This window comes from Muntiacus reevesi, chromosome 2 (genome assembly GCF_963930625.1).
Source record: "Muntiacus reevesi chromosome 2, mMunRee1.1, whole genome shotgun sequence".
Taxonomy (NCBI): domain Eukaryota; kingdom Metazoa; phylum Chordata; class Mammalia; order Artiodactyla; family Cervidae; genus Muntiacus; species Muntiacus reevesi.
The window spans coordinates 133,495,625-133,522,571 of record NC_089250.1 but is presented as its reverse complement, the minus strand read 5'-3'; the positions used below and the strand labels follow the sequence as shown (position 1 = coordinate 133,522,571).

The 26,947-nt window shown below is 41.7% G+C and overlaps 1 protein-coding gene and 1 long non-coding RNA gene across 4 annotated transcripts in view; one reads left to right on the top strand and one right to left on the bottom strand.

Moving 5' to 3' along the window:
• FAS (Fas cell surface death receptor) overlaps window positions 1-10,216 on the bottom strand; it is a 32,165-nt gene extending 21,949 nt beyond the window's left edge. For 2 of the 3 annotated variants that reach the window (XM_065922861.1, XM_065922863.1), the window contains exon 1: window positions 10,044-10,212. In XM_065922861.1, the coding sequence (XP_065778933.1) occupies window positions 10,044-10,073 (30 nt within the window). In that variant the 5' untranslated portion in view covers window positions 10,074-10,212. Of the gene's footprint in view, window positions 1-10,043 lie in introns of all 3 variants that reach the window. The other variant, XM_065922862.1, reaches the window with a different exon arrangement.
• Window positions 10,217-10,388: 172 nt separating this feature from the next.
• Window positions 10,389-25,664, top strand: LOC136159961 (uncharacterized). The gene is made up of 6 exons (XR_010661544.1): window positions 10,389-10,535; window positions 16,419-16,473; window positions 17,489-17,551; window positions 18,831-18,852; window positions 23,075-23,132; window positions 25,223-25,664. It is a non-coding gene; the product is annotated as an uncharacterized lncRNA (long non-coding RNA).
• The last annotated feature ends 1,283 nt before the right edge of the window (window positions 25,665-26,947 follow it).

The window sequence follows — 26,947 nt, the reverse complement described above, 5'->3', positions numbered from 1 at the left end:
TTAGTTCAAGTTTGCAGTATGCAAAGATTTAACCCAAACTTTCCTAGCAGAAACTGGGGTGTTTTTAATTGTGATGAGGCAGGAAACCCACAAAGAACTAAATGATCAGAATGCTCAAAAATTGTTTTTCAAAAAAGCTGAAAAGGCTAGAAAATTAGTTAAAGATTTGAAAAGCAGATAAACTAAGGAAAATGATAACCAAATGGGGAGAAAAGGAATAAAATTAACCATCGTAACAAATGTTAAAAAGTCAAAAGGACCTCAGTTTCAGATTCTGCTGGCAATAATATTAGCTGATACATTAATCAATTATTTAAATGAGCAAATACTTTGCTGAGTACCTTTGTTGCTGTTTAGTCACTCAGCCATGTTCGATTGTTTGTGACTCCATGGACTATAGCCTACCAGGATCCTCTGTCCATATATGGGATTTTCCAGGCAAAAATACTGGAGAGGGCTGCCATTTCCTTCTCCAGTTGAGTGCCTGCCCTGTGCCAGACAGACTCTGGGAACATAGCAGTATACAGATGAAGACTCAGCTCTTATAGCTGCTGCTGCTGCTGCTAAGTCGCTTCAGTCGTGTCCAACTCTGTGCGACCCCATAGATGGCAGCCCACCAGGCTCCCCCGTCCCTGGGATTCTCCAGGCAAGAACACTGGAGTGGGTTGCCATTTCCTCCTCCAATGCATGAAAGTGAAATCGCTCAGTTGTGTCCAGACTTCCAGCGACCCCATGGACTGCAGCCCAGCAGGCTCCTCCGTCCATGGGATTTTCCAGCAAGAGTACTGGAGAGGAGTCCATTGCCTTCTCTGAGCTCTTTAGCGTTTCTATGTACGTGAAATGTATTGGTCAGGCTTCTCAAGAGAAACAGGCCCAGTAGTGAGTGTGAGAGAGAGTGTGTGTGTATGAAGAGACAGAGACTGATTGATTTTCAGGAATTGGCTCACACAACTGTAAGGGCTTGGCAAGTCCAGATTCTGCTGATGGGGTAGGTCAGTATGTTGGAGAGGCAGAGGGGAGTAGCAGCTGAAGTTCAAAGGCAGTCTGGCAGAATTCTTTCTACCTTAAGGGGTCTCAGTCTGTGTTCTACTAAGGCCTTCAACTGATTGAATGAGACTCACACACATTGCAGAAGGTACCAAATTTACTCAGTTTAGCACTTTAAATGTTCAACTCATACAAAGCAAACAAACAAAGCCATCACAGAATTATCCAGAGTACTGTTGGAACAAATATCTGGGTGCCATGGTCCAGTCATGTAGACAAATAATATTAGGCATCACATGGAGGGAAATGATGAAGAAACAAAGAAACAGGTGACATAACCAGGAGGGGTAAGACTATTTAAAGGAATAAGGCAAGCTTGGGGGCATGGAGAATTTGAGGTGTGAGGCAGTGCTCGTTTAGGAAGACTTGTCTGTGAAGGCCACTGAATAAGAAAACTGACTCGTTGCAAGTAGATGATTAGCTGAAAGGGCTTTCCAGGCCAGTCACACACAGAGGAACTTGGCTTAACCCAAATGGGGACATACCTGAGGTCCTCAGCAAAAATATTATTAGCAGTTAGCTATTAACAGAGATAAAGATCAATGTCTCCTGAACCACACAGGTAATTAACATGTTGACTAATAAAGACATAGTGTAGTGGGGTGATAGAGCCAATCATAACCACAGATAATGCAATCCTGTAGAATCCTGAAACATCAGAGCAGAAAGGGACCATGTAGCCATTTGCTCAACTTCTACATAGATTTAAAAAATGGATCTCCTTGAGTCTTTCATTATCTACAAGATTTTAATATTTTCTGCAAATCACAAAATTTCTTATGAAATGATGAAGAAAGGTAAGATTTGTTATTTAGCATGCCTAGTAAATGCGTTAACAGCATAAAGCCTAAAACCTGGTGAAATTCATTTTGAGAAATGGCACATAAAAATATTAGTCTATTAAATTCAGAATATTGAGAGTTCTGACAATGAAGTGGCAATTCATATCTAGCATCCCAAGTGAGGAGAATATTATGACCAAAATGTCATTAGGAGGAATGGATAGAGTCCTTCTGAATCATTCATGAAAGTGTTGTCAGGAAACCAAACCCTAGAGTCATTTACCTATTCTCCCTTGACATTTGCCTGGGGTTTTACAAAGTTCATTCATATATATCACCTCATGGTCGCCACAATAAACCTACACATGAGGAATTATTACTTTCTTATTTTATAGCTGAGGAAGCTGAACAGAGTATGTGAAATGACTCATTGGATAACCCCTGTTAGGATGGGCTAAGAGAAGACTCAGCACCTCTGGTGCAAATCTGGACTCTAGTTCTGGTTTATAAATCAGTTTCCTAATTGCTTTCTCCATTTAGGCATGCAAACAATGCAATTTGTTTTCAGACAATTGTGGGCAAGATGCCTGAGTGTTAATTTTACAATGAACCTTCAAAGCAAATGCATGTTGAGGGTGGAGGAAGTTAGCAGGAACCTTCTGAAAACCAGAAGTCCATCCCAAGCCCTCTAGTCTGGGAAAACTGTGACAGGGCTATCCAGGCTGGGGTTCTGGCTGGCAGGGAAGGGGAAACTTCCTAGCCCTGATCTGCGTCTTGAAGGGGAGTTTGGGTTTCCCTTCCTCCCATCTGGGTGCTGAGTTTCTGAGCACTGCCATCAAAGGCACTGTGAGTCCCTTGTGGGGGCAGGGATTTGCAATGAATAGCTAGGAACCAGGAATCCTCCTAGCCTACCACTGATCTTTGCATTTGCTCCCTTTGAAACTCTCAAAAACAGGCTGACATGAGAGTTTATCCCTTGTATCAGATGACAGTTGACTTTATATTAATTAATTGCATCATATGATAGATCACTTTTCATAGCCAACTTGGTTACTACATAGAAGAAACAAAGGAAGGGCCAGATCCAGAAATCGATTTCCACCCTTGAGGCGTATCACTCCCCTTTGACAAGCTCACCATGCTTTCCCAGGAATTGTAAACACTCAAGATATAACATGGCAATTAAAAATAGAGTAGCCTCACAGTGACTGAATTATACAAACTACTGGAAAAAATTGAGAATCCCATTAGGGTTACTTCAAAGAATCAGTGTGGCAATTAGCCCTAAGAGATGAGCCAGGGTTTGAAAAGGAAGTTTAAAAAAAAAAATCATCTTTTTTTCTGTTCTCAGTGAAGTTCAAAACAACAGGAAAAGAATTTTTAAAAGCAGAGGAGAAAAAAAAGGTGTCAGAAGGTGAAAAATGACAGTCCTTCAAATGACAAGCGTAAGAAGACAGATGCTCAGAATGGTCAGTGAGAATTTTTCATACTGAGCACATACTTCAGACTGACTACAAGCTCTCCAGTAATCATGAGGAAGAGTTTTAGAGATGACCAACCCAGGCCCTTCATCTGTCAGAAGAAGCTCTGCCCCAAACTGGCGGTCGGGGGACTGGTCCATGTCACACAGCTGGATCAAGAGAGTCAGACTCTTATGGGCTGAGTTGTCTCTCCCTCACCTCCAAATTCTTCTGTTGAAGTCTTAATCCCAAGTAACCCAGAATGTCACCATATTTAGAGATAGGGTCTTTAAAGAGGAAATTAAAATGAGGTCATTTGGTGCACCCTAATCCAATATGACTGGTCCCTCTCAGAGGAAGAAATGTGGGCGCAGAGACAAGGGGAAGAGGATATGAGGACACAGGGAGAAGGCCATGCACAAGCCAAGGAGGGAAGCATGGAACAGATCGGTACCTCGGGGTCTTCAGAAGGAGCCAAACTTGTCGACACCTTGATCTCGGACGTCTAGCCTCCAGAACTGAGAGAAAATGCATTTCTGTTGTTTAAGCCACCCAGTCTGCGGTGCTTTGTTACGGCAGCCACAGGAAATGAGTGCCTATCGGCCCACACCACCACCTCTTGATTCCCTCAGAGTCTGGATTTGAGGGAGGTCCGTGGTGCACCCACATTTGGGAATCCCTTGCAGCTGAGTATTAGGATTTCCCATCTTCAACCATCACTGTGCTGAACAGACTAGAGACTGAAAATGGTCTTCAGAACTGGAATCCTCAGGGGCCAGTAAGAACCTGAACTTCCCAGTCTTACAGACCTCCACTATGAAGTTGAAATCTCACTGTCCCCTACTGTCCAGGACATAACTATAACAACAGATGAGTACTGGTCATTCCCTTTTCAGACTTTTAGTTACTTATCAACACTTTAGGAAAAAGAACTTCTAAAAAACCATTAATAGTCCACCATTTCTGATTGTTCAATGCATCTCTAATATATTTGTATAGAAAGTGAGATAATATTAATAGTGATGGTATTTTGTAGTAGGTGCATTATTGGAAAACTGAAATAAAAACAAGTTTTCTAAATTTTCTAAACACAGAAAAAATTTTCAGTATTAAAGAGACAAGTGAAGATTTCATTTGTTCTTATTTTTTGTGTGTAAATAAAAACACACAGGGTAATCTTGTTCCAGTAAAGTCTTCATTCTTAAGACTGGTTTCTGAGAAGACCAGGAGAGAGATAGTAAAGTCAGTAGATTAAGTGATTGGTTAGACTCCTGACTGAATCAAGTCGTAAATAAAATAGAATGAGGAAACCTAGAGAATTCTATTTGGGATTAGATTTGGGGTTTTGCGCTAGAGTTAGAAAAACTGTTCTCAAAACCCTGAAAAATATTAGAATCATGTAGTGATGGTTTCTCCAACGGCTCAGCGGGTAAAGAATCCACCTGAAATGCAGGAGACACAGAGATGCGGGTTCGATCCCTGGGTCAGGAAGATCCCCTGTAGAAGGATATGGCAACCCACTTCAGTATTCTTGCCTGAAATACCAAGGAAAGAGGAGCCTGGTGGGTTACAGTCCACGGGGTCACAAAGAGCTAGACACATACACACAGCACACACATACACAGTGATACATTAAAAATCAGAAATGCTTCAGTACTAACACAGACCTACAGAATCAGGATCTCTGAGAATGGGGCCTCCTCATGGTGATGCTCAACCTTGTTATTTAGTACCTAATAACCCTGGTTATTTTGCTGCTCCTCCCAGCTGAAGACCTGGGAAGGTCTTCAGGGCTGGAGGAAGCGAAATCTGAGGTTAGCAGATGAGTACATTGACATGTGAGAAGAGTATTACAGACCAACAGCCTCTGTGCTCTGCACTTGCCAATCAGAATTTGACTTTTCACGGAGAAATAATGACCCTTCTAAAAATAAGCCTGAAAGGAAGATAAGTCATCTTTGGTGGAGGAAATGGGAGGATTACCAAGTCCTAAACTAGAGCCCAAGAAATCTCAAGTGCCCAGAGGGGTCACAGGAATAAAGCATCCAGGCGGAACAGACAACAAAGCGTAGGCAGGGCTGTCAAAGTGGAGAGGTACACCTGGACCCAAGGGGCAGCCTCCTGATCCAGGAGGGTGGGGACCAGGGGGCATGTGGGTCCAGACCTTTCATTTTTTCAAGAGAAACCAACATCCTCCAACATTTAAATGGGTCAACTAATATTAAAAATATATACCTGCCTATATATATTCTGTATGTGTCAAGACAGTGCAGCATAGACACAATGCAGTCTGGGGTGGGGACTTCCCTCATGGTCCAGTGGCTAAGACTCCATGCTCCCAATGCAAGGGGCCTGGATTGGATCCTCAGTTCGATTCTTGGTCAGGGAAGTATATCCCACATGCTCCAACTAAAGATCTTGCATGCTGCAGCTAAGACCCAGTGCAGCCAAATAAATAAATATTAAAAAATAAAAACACAGTCTGGGGCAATGTAAGCCCAATTTTTGAAATCACGCCTAAGACAGACATTCATATGAAAAAACAGTCTACGAGGTACAAAGATCCTTTTGTGAAGATGGCTAAAAACCAAAGCTCAAACCTCAGCAAGGGGTGGGAACCTTATGCCACATGTTCTGATTACATTTTCTCTCTCTTTCTATCTCTCTCTCTTTTTCCCAAGATCTCTGATCTCAGAAATCAAAAATATTGACAATTCTCACAGGTTACATTTTTATGGTGTCCCAGAACACAGAGGAGACTAAATCTACAATGCAGCATCACTCGACTATAGGACAGCCTGACATTAATGACTCCAAAAAAAGTTTATTCTAATTTCCCAAGTTCATCCCAGTTCACAGCTTAACAATACCTACATCTAGCAGGTTTGCTTGCTTTGCTGGGCTGAGTACATCCGCCGAACGAGTTTGTAGTCAGACTGCTAATTTCTAAGAGTAGCCTTAATCAAAATGCATAATTTCATACAAAAGTTACTATCACCCCCCCACTTAGTGGGTCTCTAGCCAGCTGTCCAGTAGAGCAATGGCTGCTGTTTCTAACTGGTCCCTAGATGGGGATGGCTCAGTTGCACAAAAGCTCATTCCAAATCAAGAAGGGAACTGTGATCAAAGAGGAGAACCAGCCCGTTTCCTTCTGAGGAAGGTGAAGTTAACAGTCTTACAGTGATCAACTTTCTAATTTGGGTCTTACTACTCATACTCTCACATCAAAGAAAATAAAAGTAGGCAAGTACATTTGAATTATTTGTTCCTGATTAAGACTGAATGGAAGATACTCAATTAGTGTTAGGAATCCAATTACATACAAAACAAAAGATACACTACTTTATTTCATTTTTATTTATTCATTTTATCTATTTCATTTCAAAGCAAAGGTCTTCCAGGAAATGAAAGAACTTATTAAGTAGTTAAATGTTGTTTTCCCACTTTTGTAAATAGATACAAGCACATAGCAAAAAGAATACACTACTGTCCATTAAGGTACTTACAGTGATTCTGCAAATAATTTTTTGGTAACAAGCTATATACATGTTATTACCTTTATATTGTTACTTTTCATCATAAGTCAGTAAGTCTTTAGTACCTATTACAAAACATGTGCTCATTTAAGGGACTTTTGGAACCCAAGATAATTTACCAAAAGGCACTTAACTCATTAGGGGTTTTCAAGTGGGGGATTTCCTTATTCAGGTTTTTGATCATCTCTTAGAAAGTGGTTACTCCTTAGCAGTTGTGGTATAGTGCTAGTAGCCTTCAGAGAGGTTCCTTTGAAATGCGGACACGTCCACTCTTAGGAACTATTTAGAAGTAAATTACTTGTTTAGTGTTCCAAAGAAACTTACTTAGAGACAACATCAAAATCTTGAGTCCTCTTTGCCTCTATCTCACTTTTCTCCTTCTATAAACTCAATGCAAGAGTAAAAACTGCTTTGCTAAATTAAACTCTAGTTTTGCCACTAAGGGTGGTAATTGTATTATGGAGCTGGACAATAAAAGAGTTTTCATTCATCTAATTGAAGCTAGCAGTGAAGGTCCTGAGGATCTTCATATATCAATTTCATTTTTGCCTCCCAATCTTGCCATCTTTTATCAATGTGTGTTTTTACCTCCTGGTTGTTAATGTTTTAAATTAAATTTCATAATATTATTTTATTCAAAAGAATTTTCAAGTCTACCTTGAGATAAGGAAAACCTACTAAAAACAACAATAAATAGAAACACACCACAACCTATTTCTTGCTTCTTAGCCTGGTTTATGGAAAAATTATTAAATTACAAATTAAACAACTGTCCTTTATTTTCTTCTCAAAGCTCTCCTATATGATTACTTTAAATACACCGGTTTCTTTTTCAGCTGCCCTCTCCTTCCCCTTGCCTATAATTTTGAAAACTCCAAGAAATAAAGGACAGGAAAATGGCTATCTAGTAATTGCCTAACCATAGACCTAAATAGTACAAAACAAAAGCTATCAGAACTATGTGCTATTAAAAGCAGCAACAGCATTGCTCACAGCTATTTCTCACACAAATTTCTAAAGTAACTGTGCCTTTACTTCTGTATCCGAAAGACGACCAGAAACTAAGAGAGAGAAAACTAACTTCAAGAGGGAAGAAAGATGGAAAGAGAAGCAAAGAGGTAAAGGATGGGCTATTTGCTGATGACAGATCACACTAGAGATGAGAGGACTAGAGAAAGAAAGAGGAAAAAAGAAAGCCTGGCCGCTCCCTCCCATCCACTTGCAGTCCACTGACATGGCTGAACTAAATTTGTTTCTGTGTTCCATGTAGTTAGCACTCACGCCTCGGTTTAATTGGTTTAATTTATTTGCAACTAGTAAGTAAGCCCCACTAAGTGCTAAGTCATAAAAGCAAGCATTTTCTGGAGACACACAAGGTGACAGAACAGTGTGGAAACTTCTTTAAGAACAGAGGCATGATGCTGGGCCCCTGATGGGGGCAGGGCAGGATTCTGTGTAACTAAACCCAAGAAAAGGGAAATAGAGGATATACTACAAAGTGTAAACAGGACTATCTAGGTGATACAGTTATATCTGATTTTTTTCTTTCTACACATCTGTATTAACACATTTTATTCAATAAACATTCACTTCTGAGGCTCTATATCATATAACAATAATAAATGAATGCTTAATATATATCATAGATATTATAATATGCATATACAAATAAATGTAAGTCTGTATTTGCACATATGTGTGTATGAATACGTGTGCATTCTTTCAGAAAAGCAGTTTCCTTGGTGCTTTAAACAGGTACCCCTGGTAGAGACGCTATAGTATTACTATAAAAGTAAAGTGTAGCTCTGGGCTTTGATAATTTTGCTATACTTGTTAGAATTGTTGTTCCAAGATTGTCAAAGCAACCAAGACTGCAATAAGGCAGTGGTTCATGGTAAGGAAGAATGTGATCTGAGGTTGTATAAATAGTTTCCCAACTTTGAATCTCAAATTTTCTCAAAGAAAATTTCTAAAGGAGCCCAAATATTGTACATTACTTCCAAAAGGACCAGGAAGAATTTTTTTTCCAACCATAAGACGGTTCCAGACATCGACTTTTTTTTTTTAACTCTTGGTGTCCTCTGGACATAGGTGTGGTCGATACCCCCATCCCCACCCCCCAGGCTTTGGAATGGGATCTAAATTGGATTTAAATTCAGTCCTGCCTCTTACTGTTTGGACTCGACTTACGTAAGCTGTCTGAACCCCATTTTGCCATATGTAAGATGGAGATACTGCGCAGCTGCTGCGAGAAATGACTGAGATCATACTCATAAACATTCCTATCACACTGCCTGGCACATCGATGAGGCACAGCAAATAAGAATCCGCTGGTGTTCAGAGAGTTCGGAACCCACACGAACCCCTTGAGGCCAGGGTCTTCGATCAGCCATCACCCAGCCAGGATATCTGAGGTAGGGACTCTCCAAAAGAGGTGGATGCGGCTTAGGCTTCCAGGCCAAGTACAGGCTGCTCAGCGCGTGCGCGGTGGCAGCAGGTACCACCGCCTGAGCGACGGGGCCAGGGTTGCCTCCCGTCCAGCAAACAATGAAAGATTTAAAAATAAAAATAAAAAAAAACGGAAGGGGGGGGGGGGAGGGCAAACCTGAGATAGTGACTCACACTCTCAAGGAGAGGGATTCCCGGAAGGGAAACAAAACAGTTTCTTTTTCTGTGTAGCGGTAAAAAGGTAAACAAGTCTCTTTAAGGCGCATTCAGCCCCAAGATAACGTTTTCAAGAAAGAATCGGTGCGGTCCAAAGCCTCTGGTGTAACCACTGCTTCGAGGCTGATTTATTCCCTAAAGTTGGGAAGTGTTGGAAAAACTTATTATCAATTTCGAGAGTGCAAGTTCTCGCCGCCCCGGGGCGCGTATGTTCACAGCACAGCCTTAGCGAGACTTGCAAGGGCTTGTCCAAAAGACCCTTTCCGGCCTCAGACGGGGCTCTCCCTGCAGCGACCCCCAAACCCCCCGGCGCCGGCCCCCTCGGCGCCGCAAACCGCGTTCCCAGGGATGTTCCGCCTGCCTCGCGGGCTCGCAGCTTCGCATCCAGCCCCAGGAAAAACGAGTAGCCTGGTTTGCTGAGACCTCGCCCTCAAGAGAAATCCTCGCAGTCATGCGGAGGTAGCCGGCCAAGTCCGCCGCCCACGCGCGCACCCCCCCGGCCGCCCCCACAGCGCGTCCCGCGCCAGCCCAGTGGCCGAGCAGAGGCGACTCACCAGTGACAAGAGAACCCAGATCCCGGACATGGCTGTGGAGCAATCGCCGAAGTGAAGGAGCCTTTCCAACCGGCACCAGGGCGAGTTACGCACCCGGTGAGAAGTGAGCCCCGACTGGCCCCACCCCGCGCTCCAGCCGGCCTGGAAGAGTGCGCCCCTCCCGGGCCCGCCTCGGGGGCTCACGCACTGTTACTCTCGGGACGCTTTCCTCTTTCTCCAGCAGCGTGTCTGAACACCTGTTGGTGGCTCATTTGAAGAGACCAAAAGAAACGTCCCCGGAGCCAGGGGGTGGGGGTTGGAGGAGGAAGCTTAGCTGGGGAACGCCCGGGTAGGGGAGGGCGCCTTTGATTCTGCAACCCGGAGCCTGGAGTGGGGGGTGGGGTGAGGGCCGGGGTGTTGAACGGGGAGCGGGGAAAGAGCCAGCGTTTGTTGCACAAGCGGGCATTCCCCGTTGGGAGCGTTTCCGCGATCGACTGGCAGGCTCGGGTTCAGGTGAGGATCCTGAGAATGGGCCCCATGACCTTTCTAAACTCTTCTGCAGTTTCAGCTGGGGAGGCTGGGGAGGACTGAAGTGCGGAGCGCACACGTCTTGCTCGGAGCAGGAGCCTCGGCTGACTGCTGGGATTCGCAGAGCAGACCCAGCCTTGGCTCGGCTCCGTGTGCCGTGGTGTCGACGTTAGAGGCTCACAGGAACCCCGGACGAGTGTCTGTAAGTGGCAGTTCTCCAAGGCAGAGGTTCAGATGTTGTGCTGTGGGGATTCCGAAGAGGGAGGACCCTTTATATTTTATTCTCACGAGGAGTACAAAGCTAACTCCTAAGACAAATCACACAACTCCTGCTATATGATTAAAAGCTTACAATTACTTCCCCTCCTTTGTTACTCATTATTTCCTGGCCAATTTTCTTTATAGTAAAAAAAAAAAAAGTATACTTTAGTGCTTTGGTTAACAGCTCGAAGTCACTATTGTTTTGGAAAAGTTGATCATTCCGGTTAGCCAGTTTTGCAACAGTTTTACAGAAGGTTTGTATAATGACATCCTTCATGAGCGTGATTCTGAATTAGGTGGTAAGCTGGGAACCGGTGAAAGGGTCAGTATTCCTCTGGCATCCTCCACTAAGCTCTGCACCTGCGCTGTGTTGTCCATGTGCCCTTTGGCTGTATCCCGTTAGGAACACTCTCCTTTCTCCCCCTTTGCCTGGCTCATCCCTCATCCATCCGGATCCCTCTCTGAAGACATTTTCGAGACATTTTCGTCTGGGAGATCTTCCTGGCTCCCAACTCAAGGTTAGGAGCTGAATGCTTTCCTCCTAACTGCTTTCACTCTGCTTGTTTTCTGCTCTGCACTCATGGCCCTGTCTTACAGGTGTGGATTTATCTGCCTCCTGCTTCACTGCCCAGCAGATTGTTAGTGCCGTGAAGAAGATCCTAGCTGACCAGTCCTGCTCCTACAGTTCCCAACCCAAAACAGACACAAAAAGAAGTGAATGGTGGAGGTTGGGGGAGGGGTGTAGAGGGGCTGGCACATGGAGACTCTGTATTATCTTTGCAACTTTTCTGTAAGTTTAAAACTATTCTGAAATTAGAAGTTTATTGAAATAAAAAAATCATAAGAAGAAAGGCAAGAAAGGAGGGAGGAAGGAACGGAGGAGAGCGAGACAGTTGACAAAATCAACATCTCTTGAGAGTGAATCATAAGTCAACAACTTTCACAAATGGTTGTGAAACAACCATTTCACAAATGGTTCTTCCATACCTAATATTTGCCACTTTAGCCCAGTGAGGTGGCTAATTATTATATTTGCTTTATAAAGAATTGTAACCATAAAAGTTTAAACAACATTGACAGTTTAATTAGTAAATAGTAGATCCAGGAATTAAACTTAAATATTCTTGCTCCTGAGTCATTGCTCTTTCTAACTCCCCTCAAATCTCCCCCACTCCACACACACACCTAACCATCAAGTTTAATGAAATAGTAATAGGTACTTTGTGGGAAGAGACGTGTTACATGATCAAATGATTTTAGAAAATTCTGGGTTAATTTAAACAGGTCTCCTAATCTAAGAGTTCTCTGAGCCCTCAATATGCTAATATGCATTCTGATTGTCTAAGATGGAACTGTGATCTATACTGCTCCCCGGCCTTCTTTGTCTTCTTTATGGAGTTCTTTGAAGAATGCCTACTGAATGAACACCTGATGAATGCTGGTGTTCTGGAAGAAACAGTTCAGACATCTTTAATAGTTTATTTTAATAACACATTTTTACAGGCCTTCAAGGGCAAAGAAATACAATTTTATTAATAGAGTTTCGGGCACTCCACCAGATGTGGGAGACACTTTGGACAACCATCCTGATTTTACTCAATCCATACCGTGTAAGTTAAAGCCTGCTGCTTTACTCTAAAGAAATCCTTGCCGTTGAACTTTTCATTCTGAATAACATTTAAACATATGTCTACTTATTTTAAAAAGCTGAGAGGAAGAAAACCCCCAATACCCTTTTACCACCAAGACTTTTTGTTTCTTATCCCCTAATGTTTTAAAATTTTTGTCAACAAAATTTCTCTTACTAAATGGCAGCAAATTGATTTTAATAGCCCCCATCTGTAGTGCACATTCATGATTGTTTATTCTGCATCTTCTCCCCTTCTTCCTGGTAACAACATCTTCCAAGTTGCCTTTGTTCCTCTTCTGTCTTCTTAGCTATTGAAGTGGTTGCATTAGTCAGGGTTCTCTAGAAAAACAAAGCCAGTAGGATACATACAGATTAGCCATAGATACCAAGATTTATATAACTATATCTATCTATCTATTTTTACATAGACCTATATATAAACAGAGAGAGAGAGAAAGATGTGTTGTAAGGGATTGTTTTATGTGATTATGTAGGCTGACAACTCCAAAATGTGCCAGATAGGTTAGCAGGCTGGAGACCCAAGGGAGAATTGCAAAGGCCATCTGCTGGCATAATTCCCTGTCTTTTAAGAGAGGTCAGTTCTTTTCTTAGGGCCTTCAACTGATAGGACAAGGCCCACCCATACTATGAAGGGCAACTGTTTTACTCAAAGTCTCCTGGTTTAAATATCAATCCCATCTAAGAAACACACCTAGAAACACCTAGAGAAGTACCAAGTCTTTGGATCCTGTGGCCTAGTCAAGGTGACACATAAGATTAATCATTAGAGCAGCAGTGACACCGATCCTAGCATCTGTGTGTGTACGTAAAGGAGAGGAGGACAAAGAGCCCTACTTGGTTAATGCAACCAGCACATCACATTCTGTTGTGAGCTTTCCAGGAAACAGTGGGACACACGCTCTTCTTTGTCTTTTTTCCACTGTATTTGAAGTGGAAATATTTGCGGTACAGAACTGATGAGGTTGCTCCTGCCAGAGCTGAAGGCAGAGTCAACCCATGATGAGAACAAACCACACCGAAGGCCCAAGCCTGATAGTGTCGCCTGAGTCCGGAATCGACTTAGTCCTGAAATCGAAAGTTAGACTACCCACAGTTACCCTTCTCAATAGTCTCAACATTTGTTTAAGCCACAGTCTTACAGCTAAAAAGAGCCTTAACAAGTAGGTCATCGGAGCTTATAATTGGTATAAGAAATTCTCTGTTATCAAAATTAGTTGTTACAAATAGACTGTTACAGTTTCAGTAAGGACATGGTCTTAAACAAGCCTGTAGAGATGGCTGAAGATCTAGGAACATCACTTCTACCAAAGAATCTTTCTGTCACTAGAGGGTGCCAGATACCACATCAGCCAAACGATGAAGCAACTTGAACAAGGTTTCGATTCATTCAAATAAAAATATATTTGGGTTCTTGGGAAATAGAGGAAAGAAGAGAGAGAATCTGTGAACTGATTATCTAGGCATTTTCATCTATATGAGAACACTCTTCCAGGATTAAAGACACGATGTATACAAAGTACCTAGCACTTTCAATAAATACTACTTTATCATTGCTCTTCCTAAATGAGGTGTGTTCACAGGACGGGTTGCTAATTGGGGTCACAGTTCAGGTGGAAAGAAAGACAAGTTTAGTAGTTTACAACTGCTTTCCTGTGCTACTTCCGGTATTAGTGTGATCGTGGCCTGAAGGTCCAGCCCGAGGCAAATACTTGGAGCCTGACCGGCAGAGGCTGGAAAGCTTGGCCACTGGGATATGGAGCAAGTCCCTCAATCTCCCAATGTCTTCTGCCTTGAAACCTGACATATCAGCCTACCTCTTGAGCAAGAACTTGAAAAAGACAATGGATTAAAGAGCATTTATTTGTTTAATATTTATTGACTGATTTGATAGAGTCAGGTCTTCAGTTGCAGCCCACAGGATCTTTGTTGCGGCACGCAGGCTTCTCCAGTTGTGGCACACGGACTGCAGAGAACGCTTAGTAGTTGCGGCATGCAGGCTCAGTGAACCTAAAGCATGTGGGATCTTAGTTCCCGGTGTGCATGCTCAGTTGCTAAGTTGTATCTGACTCTTGGTGACCCCATGAACTAGAGTCCACCAGGTTCCTCTGTCCATGGGATTTCCTAGGCAGGAATACTGGAGTGGGATGCCATTTCTTTCTCCAGGGGACCTTCCCGACCCAGGGATTTAACTCTCATCTCCTGCATTGGCAGATGGATTCTTCATCACTGAGCCAACAGGGACGACCTAAAGACGGTAGTGGGTAAGATGCAGAGTGCGCTCTGAGCAGCAAGTGGTTGCAGAAAACAGTTCTTCTGTAGGTCCTGGTTTTGTAATCCAATTGAACACTCCTTCCCTGAGTGCCCTGAAGGCACAGATTTTCTATGAATCCGCACACCAGAAGTGGGCCCACCCAAGGTGTTCTTTGCACCACACATGCAAAGATAGGGGCCACTTTTCAAGAAGAGCTAATCTGGGGCATATGAGATTTAAGGCTTATCTTGAGGCAATATTTCTTCAACCTCAGTCTACCTTTTGCTATTTCTGTGGTCCACTTGTACTTTCATTTAACGAATATATATATATAAAGTCAACTTGCATTGTTTCTTAAGCAATTTATTTTTAAAATAACATGTTACATTGTATTCCTGCCCTGCAGATAGATTCATCAGTACCAATTTTTCTACCTTCCATATGTATGTGTCAATACATGGTATTTGTTTTTCTCTTTCTGACTTACGTCTCTCTGTACAAGGACGATGTAGAGAATGAACTTCTGGACACAGCGAGGGTGTGTATGTGTGTGTAATGAATTAGGAGATGGGAATTGACATATATATACTACCATGTGTAAAATAGCTACTGGGAAGTTACTGTATAGCACATGGAGCTTAGTTGGGCACTCCCAAGAGGGGTGGGATGGGGGTGGGTGGGAGGAACTCTCAAGAAAGTGGGGTTTATGTGTACACAGAACTGATTCACGCTGTTGTACAGAAGAAACTAACACAAAATTGTAGAGCAATTATACTCCAATTAAAAAATAAATTAAAAAATAGGTGTTATAGAAATAGAAAAAAAAAGAGCATTACATTATAACCGTAAATGGAAAGTCAGCATTCATTACCAAAGATAGAAGGTATCTGTAAAAATAACTATTGAAACAAAATAGTTGCCCTCATACCACTAAAAATGTTTCCCAAACCACCAGTGGTAAGGGTACTGAAAAGGCTGACATAAGGCATGAAAGTCTTTCTGTTTTAGCCTTCCTCTCTGCCTCTAAAATGACCACCAGAAAAAAGACCAGCAAACCTGGGTAATAATATCAACATCAAGAGATGTCAGAGCAGTATGGAGTCCAGGGCAGTTGTTGCCTCTTAAGCCCCACCTAATGCTGGAGGGATGAGATTTGGGGGAAACCCTGGGAAAGGCCCAAGCCTTTCCCATTAGAACAGGCTAAGTGAGAGCTCAAGGGAGATGACGGATGAGAGATAAAGGAGGGTTACAGAGAGTCTTGTAAAGCTAGAGATAGAATGCGGAGTAAGGTATTAGAAAAGAGACAGTAGGGGAACTGTAGACTAATTTAGAGCACAGAGCACAGGAAGAGAAGGACGTAGATGGTTTTCTGTAGAAGATGGCCTTCGTCAACTAATACAGAAGAGTGAGGACGATAGGCCCATGGATTTAAATGAGTTCCTTCACCAGCTGTGAGAAGTTTTAACCTCTTTCAGCCTCGGTTTTCTCATCTGGTAAACCTAAGCACTTTCAGCATAATGCTTTACTTGGGAGCCAGTCTTGAATTTTGCAACTTTATTTTAACTTTCGCGGTGTGCAAATGTCCTCTCAAAACCTCTTGGATTGCTAGCACCTTTTAATGGATGACAACATATACAGACTGGTCCCACAGTTATTACCATCAGCGTCCTTTTACTTACCTGTACTGCTTTTCCTTCTTCACTAGGTTGGAGCATAAGCGTGGCCTGCAGCCCCTCATCTTGGCTTCTCCACAAAGGAAGGTATATTTTAAACCTTCTGGAAAAGAACTAAAAAGAAATCATTGGCTCAGATTTTTTGATCCCATGATCATCTGTTGTTGGGTCTGATCAGATCTCTTCATATGTGACTTGACTACTTAGACTGGCCCAAAGGTTTCATTAAGAACCAAATGCAAATTACATGCCCAGTTTGTGCCATATCCATAGTTCATGTGCTGGTTCAAGTCTATCAGATGGGTATTGACGAAGAACAAAGATCTTAGTAACTTGCTCTGTGTGTGCCTCGATGATTATGATCAAGTTGTTCAAACCGGTAATGAGACATGCGCAAAAAGGGAGGATGTCATAGATAAACTATTTAAAATAGTTTTAAATTTCTAAGCATCCTCTCCTCCTATACACACACTCCCCTCTGGGAAGGATGGTTCTTTAGAAGACTCCTGTGTTGTAGTGGTTATGAGTCTGCTGGGGTTCGGAGAGGCTGGGACTGAGCACAGACCCAAAGCAGGCATCTTCCACTCACCTGGCTGTGAAGCCTTGGAAATTCCAAGTCATCCAAGGGGCTTATCAATACTCTAAGATTGTTCTTCCAATTTATTTTTATTTAAACCATGGAAATATGTTGGGAAAAATTGTTTAAAGAGAAGGGAACTGTGAAATCCAACAAAACTAAGGCATTATTCATAATAATATCTAATAATATTAAAACGTCTAATGCTTAATAATAACTAATCTTGACACAGACATTTGTGTGTTCTTTGCATTCATACTAACTCATTTAAGCCTCGTAACTTAAAGTAGACCCTGTAGGTCCATGAAGTAGGTTCCGTTAGCATCTTGTTTCAGATATAAGAAACTTGTTGCAGCAACTTACCCAAAGTCATCTGGTTATAAAGTGGCTAAGGTGAAGTTCTAAAGTCCAGGCTGAATCTACTCTAAGGAAGTACAGAACCTGATTGTTTTGTTGTTCTGTTGAGCACATGGTTTCTGGTTGATTACTGTCATACTTTCATCATTTTATTTTCTTAAATTTCAGGTTTATTTCCTAAGATTTCATGAGCTAAGGGAACTCTTCATTGCACTGAGCGAAATCTATCAAGTAAGAAATGTTGCTGTTTATATCCACTCACTCCTAATTATCATAACTCTTGTCCATGTTAATTGGATTGAAGTGTTGACTGTAATGATTAAGATTATGTGGACATAACTCCACACTCTCAGTGCTTTCCAAATCTTAATATTAGAGATAAATCGCCTGGTGATTTTATTGAAATTCAGAGTTTGATGCAGTAGGTCTGAAGAGAAGCATGAGATTCTGCATTTCTCTTATGCACACCCCTGATGTGGATGGCACATCTAGAGAGGAGTTGTTGGGTTGTCAAGGTAACCAGCTCAGAGAAACTAGCCATTGATCCAGCTCAGACAGATACAGACAAGCTGACCCCACTTTTAACAGTTTGACCAACTGTATTATTATTTGAGAATTTCTTTCATGGTATTAGGTAGGGAATGTAGGGATATCAACAAATTAAATAATGTCATAATAAACATATTTTTATCCAGTTTCCATTTAGCTTATTATTATACTCCCTAGACCAAATTTTCACTTAGCAGAAACAAGCCTTCTCTGACTACATAAATAAATCCTTCCTATCAAGAAAAATAAGGGGGAATAAACTTAGTTCATTTTCAAACACACTGAACTTTTATTTCCGTGAACGGAAAGAAAACTGGCCAGAAGCCTGCTGATCCCCTCAGCCAATCAGAATAACGTGACCATAAATGTCCATGAATTCCCCCCTCAGTGAATCTCTGCCTCCTTTATTTCTGTCGTGGGGACATGTATCTTACAGTTCTGTGCACATACTCTGCCTTTTATGTCTTACTTTCCCCTTCTCCAAAATAAATAAATAAATAAATAAATAACCCACAGTGGATCTCTCATGTAGAAATTTTTTTATGTTAGACTTAGTGCATGTACAGCTTTTGATTATCTTTCAATGATAGTATCTAACACATTTATTTAGAGCATTTAATATAAGCCAGGTACTATGCTAATGGCTATAAATATCATGTCATTTAATGCCCATGAAAATCCTGAGAGATAGATCTTCTTATACCCATTATATAGATGCAATAATGTGAGGCCCCAAGTGGTTAAAAATCTTGCTGTAGTCACACAGGAAGTAAATTATAGGGCTGGGATGTGAACCAAACAATTGTTTCTTTTATTTAACCATGTGCTGCCTTCTTCCTGAACCAGCATAGATTACTAGGTTGAGCATTCACTATGCATTAGATCCTTTTACATATATTATCTCATTTAATTCTCCTACCATCTATGAGGAAAGACTAACTTCTCTTATTCACATAAACAGGTACCTTGATCAAGTTCCTGAGGTAAGTAAGGAACTCAAGTCTGTTGTTGTTCAATTGCTAAGTCATGTCTGACTCTGTGATCACTTGGATTGCAACATGCTAAGCTTCCCTGTCCTCCACTATCTCCTGGAGTTTGCTCAAATTCATGTCCACTGAACTCAGGTTTGTCTGACTCTAAAGTCTGTGCTCTGTCTTTGCCCAATACCTTGATGTTTCCTACCTTTTTTAGTGAATGAGAGTTTGTCTTTTGCTTTCTTTTGATACAGCACCAATCTGAAGCCTTTTCATATACCAGAGCATAGACTAGGATGTATATTCTCTGGCTCCAGAGCTCTTTCTGGAAGAGTCTGAAATACCTGGCATAACTTTTCCCTAGTCTTTTCCCCACCTCACCTGACCTTTCTCATAGTCCCCTTCTCCTGTAACCTCATGTCTGCCACACCCATCCGTCTCCTTCTTTGTGGTCTTACTAACAATGGTGACATTGGATGGGAATTGGGAAATGTCCCTTCCTTACCTCCCTTGGGGCTTTCCCACGCCCTAGGATTGCATCTCTTCATTTTTCTTTCTTTTCTTTAGATACCAATCTAACCCTCGTTCAAAACAGTTTCCTATCTACTTTTCATGTTGTGAATATAGCGAAAGTTCATAGACCACAATGACAAAGGATAAAGCATTGGCCAATTTCTTCAGAAAAAGTGTTTCCTCTCTCAGCCCAATGATTGACACATTACTAACCTTTAGTCAAGAGTTAACTGCACTGTGAAAGTGAAAGTTTCTCCACTTTGACCCACCAAATCCTGCTTCTCACAGAAGGCAGAATTTAAAACTCTAGCCTTCCCTGACTTTCTTTACCCACTGTGACCTTTCAGAACATAGAACTTTCTCACCACTTTTGAAGAGTGAATGATACTGAGTTTCATATTTGGAATCTGTGAAAATCATCTTTAAAAAACAAAACAAAACAAAACCACATTTCGGATAAATCTATATCAACATGGAACTCTCCCCCACCCTGATTCACCTTTGCCTTAAAAATGGACTTGACTTCATTTAGCACCAGATTCATTACTAAATCAGAAAACAAGTTACTTGAGAGAAGGGCATCCTTTACTCCTGTGTTTGAATGGAGGCTTTGAACTTAAGTCTGGATCCCAACAATCTCCTTAATTAGATGACTATCTATGAGTATCTGCTTTGTGGCATGGGCTTGTACTAAGTCCTGGGAATAACAGTGAGTTGAACAGGTGTGGTCCCTACCTTAACAGATTTTACAGAATGATTGTAATTGTCAACCCTGACTCCCCTTGCCTGAGAAACACTTATCTCCTTCGGTTCACCAGACACCTTTCTTCTGGTCCTCCTTCCCTGCCATCTTCACCCTGGTTATGCTTGACCTCCTGCTACTCTCCTCAGCATTTCTTCCCCTCACTTTCTCAAAGATGCCCTAAAGCTTTGACCATCCCCTCTTTCCAGATGACTTTCAGATCTCCCCCTCTTTCTCCCACTAAGGTTTACCTTCCCACTGCACTATTTTAATTCCTTCTCATTTTCTACTTATCACCTCAAACTGTTCATTTGTCTAAAATTGAACTCTTTGATTTTCATCCAGACCACAAAGGTGAGGAAATTGAAAGCAGTGAACAAAAAAAAAAAGTCAAATTTCAAGTGGAAACAAGCCCACAATTAGTCTTTGGGCCCATCTGGCCGTGCTCAGAACCCGCAGACTGCAGCTGTGTTTTGCTTCTTCTGTCTGTTAATGTCCGTAATTAGACTGGAAGCTCCTTAAAAGCAGGAAGTGTAACTTTTACTATTCCATATTGTCAGGGTCTACCCTCAAAGTCTCCTAGGCACTTTCTACCATTTGAGGAGGTATGTGGTGAAGATGCAGACACTGGAAATGGCTTTAGCTGTTTCTCTACAGATTCACCGGAAAAGGCAATGGCACCCCACTCCAGTCCTCTTGCCTGGAAAATCCCATGGACGGAGGAGCCTGGTAGGCTGCAGTCCATGTGGTCGCTAAGAGTCGGACACAACTGAGCGACTTCACTTTCACTTTTCACTTTCATGCATTGGAGAAGGCAATGGCAACCCACTCCAGTGTTCTTGCCTGGAGAATCCCAGGGACTGGGATATAATTCAAAAGAATTATATCCATGCTGTCCTTCCCCACAGTTCAGGACTTTGAGACATGTTAAGATAAACAACAATGTCATCATCCACAAAAGAAAAGCAGAGGGACAGAGAGGAAGAGAGATGCCTCAGCTTGAGACCATTAAGTTCTCTTTCCCATTCTTTGCTAGGGTGATGACTACTACACAAACCAGAGTTTAGTATCATCTCTAGCTGAGTAGCGTACGTTTTCAGGGGTCATGACAATTACTTGGCCAGATTTGCCTCCCTCCTGGATGCTGGCATCTTCTCCTCCTGGACATCTCTCTTTGAAGTCAGCAGGAATCTGGTCTGTGATGAATCACAAGGCCTGGCTTCCTTAGGAGCCAGAGCTGCCAAACCTCCCTGCTGCAGAGCCTGGAAACTCACTGACCCCATTTTTTTTTCTTCCCTTTATTCTCAGCTCTCATCTCCCTCTCTCTGCACCCCTCCCCCTGCACACACACCAGTGCAGCCCATTAGAACTGACTTAATAACAGCTAAAGAATCTATCACTTGAATTGTGTTTGTTTTTCTCTGTTTTCCAGGGGTTTAGACAGTGGACCATGTTCCTAAACATAAAATAGCATTTTTTTTTCCCCCTCACCAGTGCCCATTTTTTGGATGCACATTTTATCCTCCTCTTTACTCCACCTCTGGTCATCCTACTTTTTCTCCATTAAGCAGAGGAGACATAAGGACCACTGGAGTAGTGTAGATGTACATTAGGACAGGGAAAATACTGTGTCCTCAGTTCTGTTCTGGGAGATAGTCACGTGCCATCACGTTCTCAGGGCTGAGCCTTTTGTCCATAGAAACCACATTTTCCCATGCTAACTACTTTCAAAGGCTGACTTGTATTAAAGATCTTTCTCTACTGTTGTCTTATGGAAGATGGTAGAATTCTGGGTGTATTCAATGGGGTGGCCAAGTGAAAATAGATTTGGTTTATTAAACAGGGTGAGGGAGAAGAGGAACTTTCTAGGTTACCCTGACAATCAACCATGGTTTGCCCTTCACGTGGTTTATAATTCTGAAGGTATAGGGAGAAAACCTTTCTACCTTCAATTCTGTTCTCAATTAACTCACATTGCTATGTGACCTCTTCATGTCCCTTAATGAGGAAATCACAACAAGCCAGCCTGTTCTCCTGCCCAGAGTGAAACCAAAGACCAATTCACTTCTGGGTTTTAATTCCAAAACTATGTATTGACATTTGGGCAAGTCTCTATCTTTGCAGCAGCAGGAGAAAAGGAAGACTTAGGATGTAGAGATGGATAGCGTATGGGTCCTGTCCCCTAGAGGACCTAGGCAGTCAGTATAATCTATGGGGTCATAGCATGGATTCCGGGAGTCCAATTGTGGCTCCACAACCATTAAGTAGGTGGGCATGAAGCAGTTACTTAGTTTCTCTGAACTTTTAGTTTGATCTGTAAAAAACTGTTAACAGAATGTACCTTCTATGCTTCTTATGAAGGTATAGGTAATTCATGGAAAGGATGTGTTACACAGAATCTGATACATAGTCATTTCCTGATGAGTGTTAGTTCCTAATAGTGTTATTATTAGTGTAAGAAAGGCAAAATTACCAAGAGATCCAAATGGAGGAAAGGTTGCTTCTAGTTTCAGGGAGCATAGAAGACTATGGAGAAGCTGCTGCTGCCAGGGGTGGCCCAATTTACCATGTGTTAGTGGGAGAGAAAAAGTGGAAGTGTTAGTCACTCAGTCATGTCCGGCTCTTTGTGACCCCATGAACTGTAGCTCACCAGGCTCCTCTGTCCATGGAATTCTCCAGGCAAGAATACTCGAGTGGGTTGCCATTTCCTCCTCCAGGGGATCTTCCCAACCCGAAGATCAAGCCCTGGTGTCCTGCACTGTAGGCAGATTCTTTACCATCCAAGCCACCAAGGATGCCCTAGTGGGAGAGAAGATCCACTTTAATAAAAGTCCCTTCCCAGAGTGGTCCCCGAACACCTTGAGACTTCTCGTTCCTTGGCAGTAGGGTGAGCTGGAGCCTTAGTGTGAAAGGACTGATGACTAGATCAGCTGTCAGCACACGCCTCATGGCTTTCATTTCTTCCTTCTGTTGCAGTTGATTCCATTAGAACGGTCTTTTCCCTCTCCTTCCACTTGCTGACAGGTCAGAGAAGGTATGCAGAAGTTCTCAGTGTATGCAGAAAACAGGCTTGTGCAGATTTGTAGAGTTCTGGCAAGTGTACTGACAGTTATGTTTTCTCAGCTTCACCTATTTCTATGAAATGGAGATAGAGACTTCTTTTAGCCTCTTAATAATTCAGTCCTCAAAAATATTAATTCACTTAATGCTGAAGGGGCCAGGAATAAGTTTCTCCCTTGGGATCCAGAGTAAAATATTTTGCTGCTTCTTCAAAGGAAACTGGGGGGTGTAGGCAAAACTCTCTAAACCAGAGTCAAGCATCTCAAACAATGTCAACATCTTCTACAAACATTGGTATTGATTTAAGCCTTTAAGAGGGACTAATAATGTTTGATAAAATAAATGATTATTTAATTTTCAAACCTCAACTCTTCCCAAGTGCCTGAGCATTTATGTTTTGCATTATTTAATGAAACATTTTCAAAGAATTCTATTCAACATTTTCTTCTGAACATAATTCCTTAATTATAGATATACATTTTAAAGTGTCAAGAGAACACAATTATATTAATTTAAAATTACATACATTTTAAAATAAGAATATTTTAATTGTCACTGAATTGTAATGAATTCAGCATTTGTTACAGCTAGTTGTTTTCAAATCACTGAAGAGGAAGTGTTTTTTAGCTATAAAATTACAGACTTTGAGAACCGAAATCTTTAATTAGATTGTTGTAGCCACGCATTCTGGGAAACAAACTCACTCAGAAGGACAATGCAGATAGTGGAGTGCAGTTTATTACACCGGTGGGCCCAAGGCAGAGTCTCCTCTTAGACAAGGACCCCGACCAGTTTTTGTGAAAACCTTATATACCCTAAGTGTACTTGCTCAAACCCACTTCCCCAAATTCCTTGAAACTAGTCTGGACAAGATAAAAGATTCGATCAAAGTTAACCCATGATTCATGTGTCACAGGATTAGATAAACAGTGGGTATTTATCAATAGGCCTGTGGTCATGTCCCAATAAACATAATGGAATCTACCACTTTGTTCTGTTACAGAGATAATTAGCATATTCTTTTAGGCAACAGAGAGTCCAAGTACAAGTCCTGAGGCTCTTTTATCCGGGGGGTCTGGTTTTCCATTGGTATGCCACGTCTATAGACACCAGGCACAAAGTTAAGAGTCCATTGGGAGGGTGACCATGTGGGTAGCCTAATGTTCGTAGCCTGGCCTAAGATGGAGTCCAGCTCTATCTGTTTCCTCCTTCACGATCAGTACAATGGAACGGTTACTTGAAAGTAATCAATGTACTTGTCTTTTGCATGACTATCAAAATAAACCAGTATATTGTCAACCCTATCAACCTGTTTGAGAATAAATACTTTCCTATCATCTTTACTCTGCTTTTGTGATAATATTAATACAGTTAATTAATATATCAATTATATACCATCTATTAACATCATAAAATTAATAATAATAATCCATGACAATATCAATAATCTATAATAGAGTCCTAATCTACAAAGGTCATAAGAATCAAGCTTGAGAAGGATCTCAGATTTTGGCAGCAATTAATTTGAGAATTTAAAGAAGAATCAAATGATGTCACAAATGCTGGTTCTAAATTAAATTCCCTGAATTACAACTGTGTAGTGCTCTGGCATCACACTATAGTATTGTACTACATACTTTGTATTATTGTGTAGTAGTCACATGTATTAGTACTACATGTGAGTACTCTACAACTACTACTAACTACACATTATCTGTGCATGTGTACTAAGTTGCTTTGGTCGTGTCCTACTCTTTGCGACCCTATGGACCATCACCTGCCAGGCTTTTCTGTCCATGGGATTCTCCAGATGAGAATACTGGAGTGGGTTGCCATGCCCTCCTTCAAGGGATTTTCCTGACCCAGGGATCGAACTCACATCTCTTATGTCTAGCCTCCATTGGCAGGAGGGATCTTTACTACTAGTGCCTCCTGGGCAGCCCACATACACACTATACATATACACTAATACTGCTACGTTCCCCAAATCTAAGGAGAGAAGACAGGTTTTTACTACCTTAACTCTGTAGTATCTTTCACTTTCTCTCCTTGCTTTTGTTCCAGAATATTCAGAGCGCACTGTGTGGTCGGCACTGGTTGTGTCCTGGAGATGCAGCAGTGAACAAAATTGAAGAAACTTTCCTACCCTTTGGAGTTTACAGTTCAGGTGGAAAGCACGTGTGACCCCACTTAAGTGAGCCCAGAACCCACGGATTTATTTTCCTAAGGCCCTGTTCTCGCCCTTTGCATCTGCTTTCCATATTTTTCTTGCCTTTCCACCTGAGATTCTTGCCTTAGAGCTTTGGGAAACTAGGAATGACAGGAAAACTTTTGTTATGTCTACTCTGGAACAAACAAAACACTTTCGGTGTTTTCCGTTTCCTTAAAAAAAAAATCCCAAATTTATCTTTTTTTCAATTGTTTTCCCTCCATGGGGTTAGACTTCCCTGATGGCTCAGTGGGTTAAAGAATCTGCCTTGCCTGCAATGCAGGAGACACAGGAGATGAGGGTTTGATCCCTGGGTCAGGAAGATCTCTTAGAGTAGGAAACAGCAACCAACTCCAGTATTCTTGCCTGGAGAACCCATGGACAGAGGAGCCTGGTGGGCTGCAGTCCATGGGGTCACAAGGAGCTGGATGTGACTAAGCATGCACAAAATACCCACGGGGCTAGTGCCTCACTGAAGCGCAGATGCTGACCTGCGGGGGTCCTCTCTGTCTCCAGTTTATCATCTTTCTTTTTATAAATTCGGCAGTCTTCAGGAGCCTTAAAATACCCACATGTTCAGAGATTTAGAAAACATAGAAGCAGTATCATTGCTCCTGCTTGAAAGTCTTCTTTTCTTTTTAATCAATGACTTAAAACACTGTTTCACTTTGACTTCAGTTGGCAATTTAATGTGATGCTAATACAATCCATGATAATAGTGAAAGGCCCTGAGCACCTATTACATGCTAGACACTGCACTAAGCAATGTGCATTATTTCATTCACTGTAAGAATAACTGTATCATTCCCCCCCCACTTTAAAGATGAAGTTTGGAGACCACCAACAATTAATAAATTACATGCTTTGGCAATTGCTTTTTCCATATTTTCAAATTAATTGAGTGGAGCTTTAGCCTCAATCTCTCTTTTAATACATGAATCATCCAATTTCAAGTACAAATTCTTTGGACACCTATTAGGTGAAAAACACCAAGAAGAGTTTTCTGTTTGCTGTTGGTTTCTTAAATCAGTGTCTTAAAAGCCTCGTTTCTTTGCTGAAGATTCAAGCCAAGTTAAATATGGCTTAAATCAGGTTACATTTACAATTCACCTTAATGCCTGTCTTAGGCCCAGCTGTAAAATTTAATAAACTTTGTAGCTCTGAAGGTACATGCTTATGTAATTATGCAAAACACACAGGTAATTATGCAGGTACATGTATATATACTTGTTTGAATTTGGCCTGACAAACACCAGATTGCCTGGTGACTTTGGTTCAGTTGCAAAAATGAATAGAGGTTTTATCTGAATATCTATAATTGAATGAGAGCCACTGGAGGTCAGTTCATTTTAAGCACTTTGTATCTGAAGAAAGAGTGGCCCGTTAAAGAGCTTTGGGGGTACTCTGCACTCTAAACGGGGCCTGCAGGCACATCGTCTTACATCCATGAATACTTGATGGATGATGAATCAGGATGAAGCACATTTTTCTTTAGAAAGGGGTAATCTCTGGGACTGCACCTCCCTCTCTCCATCAAGACATTTCACTTCCTGTCTGTCTTAAAGCTGCAGTTCATATGG